At 34.1% G+C, this 15,844-nt stretch overlaps 1 protein-coding gene across 1 annotated transcript; it reads right to left on the bottom strand.

The window, feature by feature from the left end:
- On the bottom strand, positions 1–12,304 carry LOC127865491 (uncharacterized). The gene is made up of 4 exons (XM_052405346.1): positions 11,746–12,304; positions 811–1,799; positions 71–120; positions 1–36 (listed from the first exon to the last, which is right to left on the bottom strand). The coding sequence occupies exons 1-4, from the start codon at positions 12,084–12,086 to the stop codon at positions 1–3; spliced, it is 1,416 nt and encodes a 471-aa protein (XP_052261306.1). The 5' UTR covers positions 12,087–12,304.
- Positions 12,305–15,844: the final 3,540 nt, after the last annotated feature.

Here is a 15,844-nt window from a genome sequence, read left to right as displayed (position 1 = left end):
TCACATGTAGACCACGTGGCCACCCTCGTGATGTGTCTGAGTATGTAGCCAGGAGTGTGCCATCCCTGGCCAGGGTGAGAAGCTTGTTCTTGTAGTAGCTGGTGATGTACAGCCTGTCTCCTGTGGGACTCACAGCACACTTCCTTACTGCAAAACAGAGTAACATCAAGATATTGAATTACTGTAAATGTTAAATAATCTTATTAAACATACTGCAGTGATATTGTATTACGCATATGTTGCTATAAAGAGGCCTTTACACATCTAAAATATATGCATACATTTCAATGATTTAATAGTTAAGTGTGACAATAAACTTCAGTAGCAGAGCTATTGTGTTTACGTTTGACAAGTTTAAATGCGACTGGTGAGTAAGATATGAATTAGAGCAAAATTACACAGATGGAAATAATTACACATACTGAAACAATTGCACACTTCAATCAACAGGTAAACATATTGTACATGTACAATCATTTTACAACCACAAAATTAAGACAAGGTCAGAAAGTGTCTCTTTCCCAGGAACACAGTTTCTATTTATAGACATGCCATGTAGTGACAGTCAAAATACTTCATTACTCATGTTACTATAATTTATATGATTAAAAAAAAAAGATAAAGGCCTTATGGGTCAATATTTGTTGATTGAAAAAAATAAATCCCAATTCGGTTCATTAAGTTGATAAAATTTGTCATTGTATGGATTTAAAATAACACAATTTGACTAGACTCCATTTCCCACAATGGCTAGAAAAATCCCTGTACATAATAGGAATGTTATGAGGATGGATTCACCAGGATTCTTACCTGTATTAACAGATGACCTATTTTGGTAGAGTCTGCAGATCAATTTGCCATTCAGCGTGTATTTGTACAGTTCTTTACCAGAGGTGACAAAAAGGTCTTCATAGTGATGGGCAATACCTGTACATTCATGTTGTAACTGAAACTTCCTGCCAGGAACAAGCTTTCCCTGGTTGACAGTGATAAACTGGACCTCATGTATCTTGCTATCATGGTCATTCACAGCCACTGCAACCTCACTGGGTGTGATCAAACAAATGTCAACTGGCCTAGCATTAACATCCCAGTGACTCACCACCTGGTACTGCTGGTTCAGCAGCTTGACTTTCTGATTTTTCGAGTCTACAATCAGTACCTGCCCATCGGGAAGAACACATATGCCTGTGATAAAACATTCACCTGAATCACTTGGTATTCTCACATTGTGCTTAGTATTACTCTGGACATCAAACGCCTTGCCTGACTTTCCCAGCAGAGTCAGTGCCTGCTGTATTATATGCTTACATTTTATGCTGGCTATAAGGCAGAGCTGCTTATGATCTCCAATTTTCTGAACAATTTCATGGAATTGTGACAAGTCATTGTGAACACTGGTGCATTTATGAATAGAACTTGTAACTGACCCTTTAATGCTTATAACTTCATCTTTCATCTCGTTAAGTTCCTTCGCAGTAATATTATCAAATTCATTCACGATAGAGAGAACACTCCTACACATCTCTTCTTTTAAATATTGCTCATTTCCGCCTGATGTACCCACAGAATTATTATCACATTCATCTATATAAGTATTTAAATTGCCACGCATTTGCTCTATCATAACTGCACTATGTTCCTTGTATGTTCTCTGCAATGACTGAATGCTGGCCTTCTGACTGATTTGCAGGGTTTTAATTTCCCCCAGGACAGTTTCCAGCTCCACTGACAGCCCCTCTAAGCCTGTGGGCTGCGAGTTGGTCAGCTCCGAAATCTGGGTCACTTTACTGCACTGGCTGAAATAAACAATTAATACATGTACATATTAAGGAATAGTCAGTGATATTATGTAATGCTTCAAACAAGTATAAAGTGTCAAATAAAAACATACATGGACAATAAATAAACGCTTCTTGGGCTTAATATGGGGCTATATAGATTTGCACTTTTCCATCCATCTGCATGACTTTTTTGTCGTATATAACTCAATATGTATTCCTGCAACTTTACAAGTACAGTAACCAGGCATGTGAGCTAATGTGCACCTCTATACATGTATGTTGTTTTCATCATAATTGTAGTAGTGTCTCCTATTTAGACAAAAATGACATTTTAAAATATGCGAAGAGTGTAAAATAAACAAGGGCTGTTTGTGAAACATGCATATGGGCTGTCAGTTGTAGTGGCAGCCATTGAGTGAATACGTTTTCTGTCACTGTGACCTTGACCTTTGACCTAGTGACCTAAAAATCAATAGGGTCATCTGCGAGTCATGATCAATGTACCTATGAAGTTTCATGATCCTAGGCGTAAGCGTTCTTGAGTTAACATCCGGAAACCATTTTTCTAAGTTGAGTCACCGTGACCTTGACCTTTGACCTAGTGACCTGAAAATCAATAGGGGTCATCTGCAAGTCATGATCAATGTGCCTATGAAGTTTCATGATAATAGGCATAAGTGTTCTTGAGTTATCATCCAGAAACCATTTTACTATTTCGGGTCAACATGACCTTGACCTTTGACCTAGTGACCTGAAAATCAATAGGGGTCATCTGCCAGTCATGGCCAATGTACCTATGAAGTTTCATGATACTAGGCATAAGCGTTCTTGATTTATCATCTGGAAACCATTTTACTATTTTGGGTAACCGTGACCTCGACCTTTGACCTTGTGACCTCAATTCAAGTCATCTGCGAGTCAGGATCAATGTACCTATGAAGTTCCATGATCCTAGGCCTAAGCGATCTTGAGTTATCATCCGGAAACCATCTGGTGGACGGACAGACGGACATATGGACAGACCGACATGTGCAAAACAATATACTCCCTCTTCTTCGAAGGGGGGCATAATAGTATTGCTACTAGAGGACTAACACTTTACATAAATATTTATCATTGTGTAATTTAACCCACATGCATAGTTTGGTATGTCTTTTTTCAACATACCCAGAGTTATGGCCCCTGTTTAGCAAAGAAATCACATTTAAAATTGTGTTGTGAGTAACTCAAAGAAAACAGCTGAAAAAGGGATTAACTATTCTTAAAGTATTACCCACCATGTGAAATTATGCACCTTGATATTTTTTTTAAGTTTTTTTTTTACATAAGAAGAGTTATGTGACAATCCCTTTAACCAAATGATATTTTTTCAATTGTGAGAATCGTTACTCAAATAGAGGGATACTTCTACAGTAACATATTAATCATCAGGTTAACTTGTGCAACTCCATATATTTGTTCATAATTTTAAGACATTTGTGCAGTTGTGGGACAAATTGGATTGTAGAGGTCTCCATGTACTCAAAACAATGTTCTAGTTGTTTATACTGTTTTCAATTTTAATATTGTAAACCTTGACCACACTATCAATAATAACAAATGCAAGAAAAGAGGCATGACTTTTAGTTTATGTATATTCCCACACATTTTTAAATAAGCCATAGATGAAAGTCAATTTATTGTTCACAACCACCTGTCTTAAGTGGATTAAAAGTCAATGAATGAAAGCATTTAATAAGGGCAGTACTGTAATATATATGAAGAATGTCCAATTGTCCTACATGTACAGTGTTTTATGATAATGAAAATCTGTTTAAAATATTGTTATGATTGGTATAACAGGTACGTAAACTGACTGCGACACCTTTATACATGTAACTTCATGTTATAAGCTTCTGTGACTTTTGACCTATTGACCGAAACATGGATTTACCTCTTAATCTTCCTGCATGTAAACATAAAATATGTTGCATGGTTGTAGGACGAAGTATTCCCTAGACATCATGTGGAAACAATTTGTCTACAGACCAATATACAAACGGACCACAGGACAGATGCCAACCAAAATAACACGGCTTCTTAAAAGAGGGTCCTCTATTTCATAAAGTCTCAGCATGAACAATCTAGCCTGTGATGAGTGGCTTATGACATGCAACCTCATGGTCTACTATATCCCAATATGTTGTGTTGTTATTTTAACTATTGTCATTACTTTGCTTTAGTTGTTGTCACATGATCTATGTGTGGAAAAGAAAAGACGCCATTGTAAATTGTTTTAAAGAAGGATCTGAGAGATTGGTCTATTGTTTATTTATATGTGATATTGAAATACCATACAGTAGCAAGCCTAGTGGCAATGATGTATATATGAATAATAATTTTGCAATTTACTTTATACTACACAACATAACAAAAAATTATAACTTTTTAAAAATTTGTGGAAAATATACTTTTATTGTATTCGCATTATTTGCCAAAAAAAAATGTTAAATGGCACCAAAGCAAGAGCCAATCGCTGTTCATAAGCTATTTTCACATTCAAAATGTTAATTTCCTAATGTTAATGAAATCCAAGATACAAAACATGTTTATGATTATTTTACACACATATTTTACAGTATTAAAAGTGTACTTAATATTGAACACAGAGGACTGCACATTTTCAACAAATATACACTCATTTACTTTTCTAAATTATTCAATAAAAACAAAGGTTTAAGTATTGTTGTGTTGTTTTCTTCCTTAAAGTCACATAACATCCACCGCATGAAATGTTTGTAAAAAGTTTATGTATTTTAAATCACATTATAGTGTTAGTAAATATAAAAAATAACCTGTTACTCTGTTTATCATACCTCAACGTCCCCGATTTTAAAGAAATAATGACAAAATCGCTAAAAAGCTGCAGTTTAAGCGGGAATGAAGATGACTTTTGTCATTTGACGTGTTAATAATGACGTCATGAGCACGGGCACACTTAATATTTGCAAAAAATGTCTTGTTTTTTTCTGTTTGTGTTGCACTTTATGTTTAAAATATATGACATCTTGGTATCAAATTGTTTGTTTTGTTGAAACTTATCTATTTTACTAAAAATGATTACTTTATAGCTGATTCCGAGTAATATGACCATCCTCCACACATGACTGATATAAGAACTTCCTGTTGACCGTGATATAAATAGAGAATATATGACTGGTGACTTTTTATATCACATGATATCAAAAGTCACCAACCATATATTCTATTTATTATGCCACATTGAAGTAAATAAGAAAATATTAACAAAACAAACAACAACAAACAACCGCTTAATTTCATTGATGTACTGTAGTAAAATATGCAAATTAGTAGCACCCTGATTACATCCACTAGCATTTATGCATATTTACACATAAATAATAGTTCGCAAGTAAGCAACAAACAATAAAATTTAAATGCTTATAATTTAACAAAATAAAACAAGATGTATTTGTGAAAAACAATGTCCCCCTATATGATGTTTGACCTTGTAGGATGACCTTGACCTTGACCCTTCACCACTCAAAATGTGCAGCTCCATGAGATACACATGCATTTCAAATATAAAATTGTTAGCTTCAATATTGCAGAAGTGACATTACATGAGCAATTTTGACCCATATATTTGACCTTGAAGGATGAACTTGACCTTTCACCAATCAAAATGTGCAGCTCCATGAGATACACATGCATGCCAAATATCAAGTTGCTATCTTCAATATTGCAAAAGTACTCCTAAAATGAGCGATTTTGGCCACATATATTTGACATCTGACCTTGAAGAATGACCTTGACCTTGACCTTTCACCACTCAAATTGTGCAGCTCCATAAGATACACATGCATCCCAAATATCAAGTTGTTATCTTGAATATTGAAATACTGCAAAAGTGTACATTAAATGAGCGATTTTGACCCATATATTTGACCTTTGACCTTGAAGGATGACCTTGACCTTTCACCACTCAAAATGTGCAGCTCCATGAGATACATATGCATGCCAAATATCAAGTTCCTATCTTCAATATTGCAAAAGTTATTGCAAATGTTAAAGTTGGCGCAAACCAACCAACCAACCGACCAACCAACAGACCAACCAACAGACCAACAGACAGAGCAAAAACAATATGTCCCCCACTACTATGGTGGGGGACATAAAAATTGAAGCGAGAAATTGATACTTAAAATTACAATTTCTGCACTAAAAACGAATATCAAATATATTGTTTATAATAACACATTCAACGTGTACATGTACTTCCAAGTACACACCAATCGCTATTTTCAAAGCGAATGTGTAGAGTGAAAATCTCAAACAATAACGACAATAACTAAATGGAACTGGACTTTAACGCACTGCGCTAATTGGAAGTGATAAGAGTGATTTATTTGTCAACTTGTCCATCTCCGTAGTATACGTTTAGTAGTGAGATGTTAACGGTTTCGCTGGGAAGTCAAAGTGGGTGGAGAACGCAACTGCTTGTGGATTTTGAACTTTCTAAGGAAGCTGCTTTTGTGCAATATTCAGCGATTTTGCAAGCTGTGTGTTTGGAGTTGGAGATATATTGCTGAGATTAATGATGTGTACGTTATTGTGACCAATGATATGCATGATATCAGTGGGAGAGCATCCTGAATCCCACATAGTCTGTGCAACCATATGTTTCCTGGTCGAGTGGTTGGTAAGTTTCATCGTTATACATACACATTACACATGCTTCATTATTTTTGCTATTTTTGACACCCATTTTCATTCTGATGAACCAACAGTCAGTGCCAGTACAGGGCCCTCAATCTATCAAATCTGCCGCCGAATTTCTGCGGCAGTCCCCCACCTGAAAAGTATACTTTTTTCCCCTTTTGGGGGGAAAAATTCCCCCTATAAAAAAAAAAAAAAAAAATTTTTTTTTTTTTTTTTTTATTTTATTTTAATAGAAAGATGTGTCTCATGATTATTATATCTCAATTCTATTTCAATTGAATCTTTTCAAACATACTATATTATGAAAAATGCAATGAATATAGTGCAAACATGTACAAATGAAATAATGAGAGAGTAAGTAAAAAAATCCCCCAAAAAGGGAAACGCCGCAAAAATTCCCCCTCCTAAGGGCTGCGGACCCCTTCCCCCAAAGTAGTGTGAGGGCCCTGCAGTAGTCCTACTGTTATTGGTCTGTGTGCTTGTTGAAAAAAGAATGGGTTGTTTAGCTCCGAAAAGCAATGGGGCTATTTTTTGGATAAAATTTCTGGCAGTGGGCTTTTCTCATCTTTGAGCAGCTATCTTTGCCCCCTCATTTTGTGAAAAAATTTGTCCCACACTGTTCCTATTGTGAAAAAATGAGTCGCGCACTGTTCACAGTTGTGAAAAATGGGTGGTGACCATTCAACATTGTGAAAACATGAGTCGCGCATGGTTTAAAAGTCATAAAATATCAGTCGCAAACTATTGAAAATTGTGAAAAAATGAGTCGCGCAATGTTGAGTATTGTGAAAAATGAGTCGCGCAATGTTGAAAATTGTGAAAAATTAGCCGCTCCATCTTGAAAGTTGTGAAAAAATAAGCTGCACACTGTTCAAAATTGTAAACAAATTAGTTGTTACTGTTCAAAATTGAGAAAAAATAAGTTGCACATTTTTCAAATTTGTAAAAATATGTGTCTCAAACTGTTCAAAATTGTGAAAAAAAAATTAGTTGCTATAAACTGTAAAAAATGTGAAAAAAAATAGTCGCTTACTTTTTAAATATTGAACATTTGCATCACAAATTCATCAAATTTGTGCAAAAAAAAGCCATTTGCTAATGAAGAAAAAGCCCCTAGTCTATTATAAAAAGGTTTTCAGTTTAAAGACATTCTTAATTATTTTTTATCTGCCATTTCATATGCCTATATTATCATTTTTTTATAATGATATTGTGTGCCTGTCTAAATTGTAATTTGTTCAAGTTGTGCTACATGTATAAAAATGTTATTTTAATAATCTCTATTTTGACATTTTGTCTCAATATTGGGTTTGTTAGATTTAATTATACAATATATTTTTTACATTTTATTTGCAGAAAGTTGCAACCACATCTTTTGATGGTTCATGACCATTCTCCCAAGTTCTTGGCAAAACAGTTCAAGCCTTATCAGTTTAACCGGTCTCAGTCTGTCTCTGCCTCTCAAAGAATTTAAGATATACATTATATACCCCCCCCCCCCCCCCCCCCCCGCTGCATTCCGGCACAGCTTCAAATCAACCAGTGTAATTACTTTTTTTTGAAAGGTGAAACTTTTTTCAACAAATTTATTATTGAGTAAAGTGTTTTTATGTTTTTGTTTTATCTTTGAATGTTATAGATCTTAATTCAAATAAAAAGTCTAATAATATTTTATAATTTTTAGATTTAGATTTTCATTTTAAAAGTAGTTGTGCAATGAGTGCTTAATTATGTTTTTATAAAGGTTTCTTTATTTCATTTTCAGGTTAACTAGAGTACTAGACTACCAATGTACACAAACATTTTCTGTTTTGTTAAAGATGTGGAGACAGAACCAGTTTTATGTAAAATTATGATTTCAGACACTTTAAATTGAATAGTTCATGTATTATTAGATATCATATGGCAGGTGTTGACTTATAAGAAAGAATCTTTATTATTTAGAATTTTTCTTAAAAATTGAATAATTTTTCTCTGTTGACATTAATTTTTTGTGTATGATATTCACTTTTTTGCCTTGCTATTTTGAAAGAGTGACACAAAAAAGAAACACATTTGCATCTTTAAAGTATAAGTTGTCCTGAATTCTTCTTTTGATCAAATCTGTCATGTTTATTTTTTTTATTAAAACCTATTAAGTTTATTTTTGTTAAGTTAAATGTTTCTTATTATGCTGTATTATTTTTGTTCTTTTTAAGTGAAGCAAGTGAGGCCCAAATTAATATTTGCTTTATTTTTCCCATAGATGAATGCTCATTTCTTTCATGCTTTCCATGTTTTATAAACTTAAAGTTTTAATTATTACTTACTAGTTATGGATTTTCTGAAAACAATATGAATGGTTCAATTTGTTTACATTTTAACGACGTAAGCGATATTCCACGCCTCTAAAAAAGTAGTTCTCAGTATGGGCGGGACTTAGCAAAAATTGAACGCTGCACAAAATAATGGTGAACTCAAATGTGGGCGGAGTTAAAAAAATTATTTTTATGGGCAGAGCTTAAAAGTGTTATTGGATGGGGTATCCGATAACACTTTAAAAGATCATGTCAGCGTCTCCAACGTAAATGCGCAGTAGTGGCAAAATACAAAAATATATCAGGCAACGTTATATCATGCAGGCAGATATCAATGCGGTGGTTACAATGATAAATAGAGAATAACAGGTTACTGTCCCATCATTTTGTAATATATCAAGCGAGGCTTAGAATAATATAACAGCGAGGCTTGCTGAGCCATTATTTTATTCGTGCCGAGCCTAATATATTACAAAACGATGGGACAGTAACCTGTTTTTCTGTTTATCATACCATATTTTCCTAAAAATCTGCAAAACAATCCATTTTTTATATCTAAAATGTACGGATCCCCGTTGATTCTGCTGATCCGGCTTTTACATGTTGACATACATGTAACAACGGCGTAGGAAAAGAGGTCATGAATAATCGTTTAGAGAAAAATAGATGTTTTTACTACGAATGGGAAGAGACTTTAGGGTTACGTGCACCCGCTTTAATTATAAACGTCTTGAATTGGAGATCAGGAATGGACTGCAGCGACAACATTTAATGTTTGATTAAGACACATTTTTCTTTAACACATTCAAATAACACTATTACATCCCCGTCATGCGAATATTGGTCTTATAGCATATTTGGCCAGCGTAGCTCAAGATTTCGTGATATCTCCTGAGTATCCTCTACAAAATGCATATCCTGAAAAGACTGCTGGACTGGAGCTACGCTGGCAGCATATCGCATAAGACCCATTTGAACATGACACTGTTATTTACAAATCTCTGCATCTTGTAAATGGAACATCAAGCCACAATACTTTCTAATAGAAAATTGAAGTCACACTGTGTTATTTATAGCAAAATGGCAAATGTCAGTTGCCTATTCTGGATTACAGGAAAGATTTTCAAACAGACTGAGTGCGTACATGTACGTCAGGTTTGTGTGGCTAGACAATTCAATGATTTCAGATCTAGCATGCAAACTATATTATTTTGGTAATTGAAAGACAAATGCAAGACAAACAACATTTACCAATATATTTTAGGTTTTCAATAATTCATTTCCATAAAATTCATGGGATCTTTATTTGATATCTTAAAAGGCAATATTGTATTATCAAAATGAGGTATTTATTAATAGTACAGTCCATCTTCCCCTGACAACTTACTGACCAAGCATGGACCCTGAACGTATTGGAGACAAAATTTATCTGTAATGTCTAACTGTAACTGGGCCAAAACGAATATGAAAAGAGAAGTCAGCATTTCCCTACTCTGTGAGTGTTTCATCCGATACTACAGACGTGGTTATGTTGCCAATGCTCTGGGGGGTTCTGTTCAAATCAGCCAATGGAATGAATGGAGTGTATTCATTCGGGTTTGTTGGCGTTATGTAAAGGTCATTTAAGGTAAAAGCTGGGTTTTTCAAAGATGTTGAATGAATTTATGTTTTTATATTACCCACTACTGTTAAGGCTATGACATATATGCTCACTGGGTGTAAAGTAAATCATATGCACTAATGACAAGATCATGACCTTGACCTTTGACCTAGTGACCTGAAAAATTAATAGGGGTCATCTGCAAGTCATGCTTAATGTACCTATGAAGTTTCATGATCCTAGGCATAAGCGTTCTTGAGTTATCATCCGGAAACCATTTTACTATTTCGGGTCACCTTGACCTTTGACCTAGTGACCTCAAAATCAATAGGGGTCATTTGCGAGTCATGATCATTATGTACCTCTGAAGTTTCATGATTCTAGGCCTAAGCGTTCTTGAGTTATCATCCGGAAACCATCTGGTGGACGGACAATACGGACATACGGACCGACATGTGCAAAACAATATACCCCCTCTTCTTCGAACAATAACAATATGTAGGGCTCTTAAACCAGGAAATCACTTTTTCTAGGTAATCAAAGTAATCTAGGTAATCATTAGTAGTTTCTTGACAGCTTTATTTCTTATTGCAGCTGGATAGAGATTTATTTAATATTGGAAACAAAACACTAGACAAGAATTCTAGTACACATAAAGGTAGTCTTGTCTAAAAGGCTTGTAAGAATTGCTCATGCAGTGTGACTGGTCTGACAGTGATTGTAGAGCTCATAATTTGTGTTGAATGCACTTTGTTTTACAAGTTAAAACAATTGTAACAATCATACATCAAACATGAGCTCTACTTTGGACAGAGAACCCAGTGTATAATGTAAATCTATTCTATAATAACTCCAAGCTAAAAGACCTCCCATACCTGAGCATTTAATATATACTTAAATTTAGTTCTGTACTGTTTACTTAAATTTAGTTCTGTACTGTTTGAATTGAAACACACCTTCAAACTTCTTGTTTTTCTGATGCATGGTTATTAAGGACACAGGTTATAAATGCCATCACAGGAAATATTAAACTCCCATGAATAAGAAGTTCAGGAAATATCTTAATTAAACAGTATTTCTGTCAAAACAAATAACAAGTCCAGAAAAGACACAATTTCAAATTAATTTCATAAGTCATTTCTAAAAATTTGAAAGAAAGTGTAGTCGTAAAATTTCATTGTATTTGATTCTTTTCACAAAAAATTCAGGAAAAAATGTGTTTGTTAAAATACAATAAATCAAAATTGCAAACTTGACAATACTTAACTCTCATTAACATTGTGACATTATATAGTTCATTGATTTCTAAACACGTTTATGTGCCAAAGTATTTCAGAAATACCTGTGATCATTGAAGGCACACTTTGTGCAGCACAACTGACTGTGGTCATCACATAACATTTCAATTTTGTTGTCCTTGTGCGCTTGACACTTCAATAGAAATTCCTCCACCTGTTTCGAAACTGGCCATTCTTTCATGACATTCCTTCCATAAGCTGAATGTTTTTTAAACCACTTATCATGCAACTGAATACATTTCCCACAATAAAGTTTCAAACATGTTTTGCAGTAAAAATCTGCATGTGCTTGCTCTTTGCATGACAAACAAATATAATCCTTAACCTCATCAGAGCCTTTGGCATGAGAAGACGTAGACAAGTCCGCCATTTTGATAATTGACATTTTAAGCAAACAAAACGTTCAGCAAATTTCTTAATTTCACAGTATCTCTGTGAATACGAATAACTAGTTCAGAAAAGACATAATGTAAATCTTTGTATTAAATAGTCAAGCAATCACAAAATATGTACTGAACAAAAATCCAGATAAACCTAAAATGGTTAAGCCATCAAGTATTTTGAACTGAACAGAAAGCAAATAAACTGTCAAATGACAATCAATTGTAAGCAGTAAACAGTGTTACTATGTAAACTGTAATGGGACTATTGGGTCACGTGGGTATTGAATATATTACATTTCCAATTGTGGCAAAAAAGATACCAAATTGGAAATTAGATCATGTTTACCAGATAGATAGGCCAGACTAAATGCAGTGAGTTTGAATGCATATTAATAAATGGACAGAAATTTAACAATGTATAAGGCATCTAGTAAGTGAAGGCCAACATCACAAATATTGTTCAATATTTTCTAACATGAACACGTTCTCTGATTACATCACAAATATTGTTCAATATTATCTAACATTAACAGGTTCTCTAGATTTTGTGTGCAAACTAATATTATAATACCAGATCATGTGACCCCGCCCTTAAACTTTATATGTTTATTACTTTTCACCAAAGAAATCACTAAACCTTGTGACACTGACCTTTGACATGTTGACCTTAACATTAACAAGTGCATTCAGGTTTTCACTAATAACCAACATAACAATTTGCAAGATTGTACACCAATGCTTTCACCAGATATAAGCAGAACAAAAATAGTCTACATACCGACCTACAGATCAACCCATGATGGGCACGTGCACAAGCATTAATATATAAACCAATTATTCGAAGGGAAACTTAAGCTGCATTGGTCATTTTCGGCTCGAGTACTACTAAAATTAACCCGGATACTGACCTTAGTATACTAAAATGTACCCCGGGTACGAAAACTATACTGAAACGTAACCTAACGCTAATTGGTCTTTGTCGGCTTTTTTTCAAATTAATTATATTCATATTTATGTCAATATTCTGTAAAATGACCTTAATATTATCGAAACTCCTGCTCAAAAAGCATTTTGACGACATTGGATTTTAGGCGGGAATGCATCTCGGGTACAGTCTCAATTGACCGGATACGTGTTAGTATATTTTCCGGTACGCAGGGTACATTTAAGTATTATTAAGAGTACCCAGGGTACATGTAAGTAGTACCCGAGCTGACAATGACAAATCAAGCGAAACTTAAATACATATATAGGAACTTTACAACATTTATTTTAAAAGTTTTGTAAGTTTTTAATTTAAATTAAAGTAATTCAAGAATGCCAATATCAAAACTACTATTTCACACAAATCTGACATGCAAAGTGCAAAAACAGTAATAAAAACAAGATGTGTTTGTGAAACACAATGTCCCCCTATATGATGTTTGACCTTGAAGGATGACCTTGACCTTGTGAAGGATGACCTTGACCTTGACCTTTCACCACTCAAAATGTGCAGCTCCATGAGATACACATGCATGCCAAATATCAAGTTGCTATCTTCAATATTGCAAAAGTATTCATAAAATAAGCGATTTGGGCCACATATATTTGACCTCTGACCTTGAAGGATGACCTTGACCTTGACCTTTTACCACTCAAAATGTGCAGCTCCATGAGATACACATGCATGCCAAATATCGGCAAAAGTATTCATAAAATGAGCGATTTTGGCCACATATATTTGACCTCTGACCTTGAAGGATGACCTTGAGCTTGACCTTTCACCACTCAAAATATGCAGCTTCATGAGATACACATGCATGCCAAATATGAAGTTGCTATCTTCAATATAGCAAAAGTTATTGCAAAATGTTAAAGTTGGCGCAAACAGACCAACGTACAGACCAACAGACCAACGTACAGACCAACAGACACGGCAAAAACAATATGTCCCCCACTACTATAGTGGGGGACATAAAAATATGTTTATAAGTTTCCAATGCTTATTGGAATGGGTTAAATAAACCATGCATTGGCTAATTTGCTTAAATATCATATTGAAAATTCTTCAGCTTAAAGGATACATAATACAAATTAATGGTTGTGGATATTTGAGCATGTCTATTTCACACAAAGAAATTTTCTTTAAGGAGTATCTCATTTGCTGAGCTATTTAAAATTTTATGCGGAATATTGATAAGTTTTAAAACATCATAGAAACTTGTTCAACCAAAGAACATTAATTTGTTTTCCATAATCCTGTTTAAATTGTTTAAGAACTAAAGGATTACAGTAGCTTAAAGGGGTATAACAACAATATTTTTCACTTACCATAAAAATTATTTAAGCGATACATATTCTCTCTTTTCAAGCAGTGATTTATAAAGGAACATCATTATATTTATTTATTTTTATAAACAAGAGGGCAAAGAATGGCATTGATCTCTCACCTTTGTAATGGGGCATGGCCAAATTTTACCCATGGGGCATGTGTTGAACAGTTTTTTATCGAGGACCAAAAAAAAAATCTGACATCACATACCACATTAAATGTGTGTGCGTTGTGTATGTTAAGTTGCTATGCTACAATATGCATGTACACTATGAAATATTTCAGTGTAAACAACTACAGACATCTTTTTAGGAATGCAAAAAATTACAGAAATGATATTAATTTCAGACAGAATACTCACACACACACAAGAAGTCAGGCATAGACTTACAGTGTGACTAATATGTGCCCTACTTCAGGGGCCTAAACATGTCCCAGGGCTATATATAACAAGCGTATTTGCCTTATTACGCAATTCAAATAACCAAAAACATAATTAAATTCAAAATAAAGCGTACAAAAACGCAAATACAAATATAATTACGTTATTGCTGTTAAAAACCTTGCGTCACAAAACGCAATTCTTATGAACACCGGGCGTATTTTTTAGACTGCTTATTTTCCATACCAAATTGTACCAGATAGTTTATATGCCGTCCTATGAAGAAAAGAAGGAAGTATTTCTAGCGGTTAACAACCTTTGGGGTATTATTGTAATTATTCATAGACCCGTTTGATGTCTACTTTCATTTTCAAGGTATTCATTCAATTCAAAATAACCCGAAAACGGGTAGCATCGCTTTTAACAGCCATAACTTCATTCATTGTAAAGAGATTTTCATGAACTCGGTCTTATTCAACGCAAAAATGTATGAACTTTGATCAGATATTCAGAAATTGTTTGTTGTTATGTACAGGTACCTTTTTGAATTTCATTTGTATAAATAATATAGTAACCTTAGTACATCTTTATTATATTATATATGTCATTCGCTAAATTACCCAAATGAGTTAAAAAAAACGGGGGCGAAAAACCCAATTAAGCTCAAAAGTAGGGGGTGAAAATTTGTGCTAAAACTCTATTCAATTTACAAAAACCCTATTGTTGTCAAAAACAGGGAGTGAATTACCCAATATACCCCAACAGTTATCTTTTGCCTTACATGTATGTCCAAACATGTGAACAAGTCCCTTTAATTGCTGATCGCAGTGCATTTTGAATTGAAATTTTCAAATATTGGTTTCATATTTTGAAACCATTACTAGTCAAAGGCTTTGAGTGACTTGTCAGGTATGGTATACAAGCAATTCAATGGATTGTAGAAAATTGCCTGACAGGATTTTACACTCACACAAAGAGATTTGCGGAGCAATTATATCTAATATATATATTACAATTTACAGGTATTCACTGGGTAGGGTCATTTCATTGTAGGAGCTATTGAA

This window comes from Dreissena polymorpha, chromosome 1 (assembly GCF_020536995.1).
Source record: "Dreissena polymorpha isolate Duluth1 chromosome 1, UMN_Dpol_1.0, whole genome shotgun sequence".
Taxonomy (NCBI): domain Eukaryota; kingdom Metazoa; phylum Mollusca; class Bivalvia; order Myida; family Dreissenidae; genus Dreissena; species Dreissena polymorpha.
Note: the sequence above shows the minus strand (reverse complement) of the source record. Positions and strands in the feature narration are given on the sequence as shown.

Excerpts from the sequence above, each read along its gene's own strand:
- LOC127865491 (XM_052405346.1), bottom strand. The coding sequence starts at position 12,086 with ATGTCAATTATCAAAATGGCGGACTTGTCTACGTCTTCTCATGCCAAA. Across the intron at positions 1,800-11,745 it reads TGTGCCTTCAATGATCACAG|CCAGTGCAGTAAAGTGACCC; the intron begins GTATTTCTGAAA and ends TGTTTATTTCAG. Across the intron at positions 37-70 it reads AGAACAAGCTTCTCACCCTG|ACACATCACGAGGGTGGCCA; the intron begins GCCAGGGATGGC and ends CTACATACTCAG.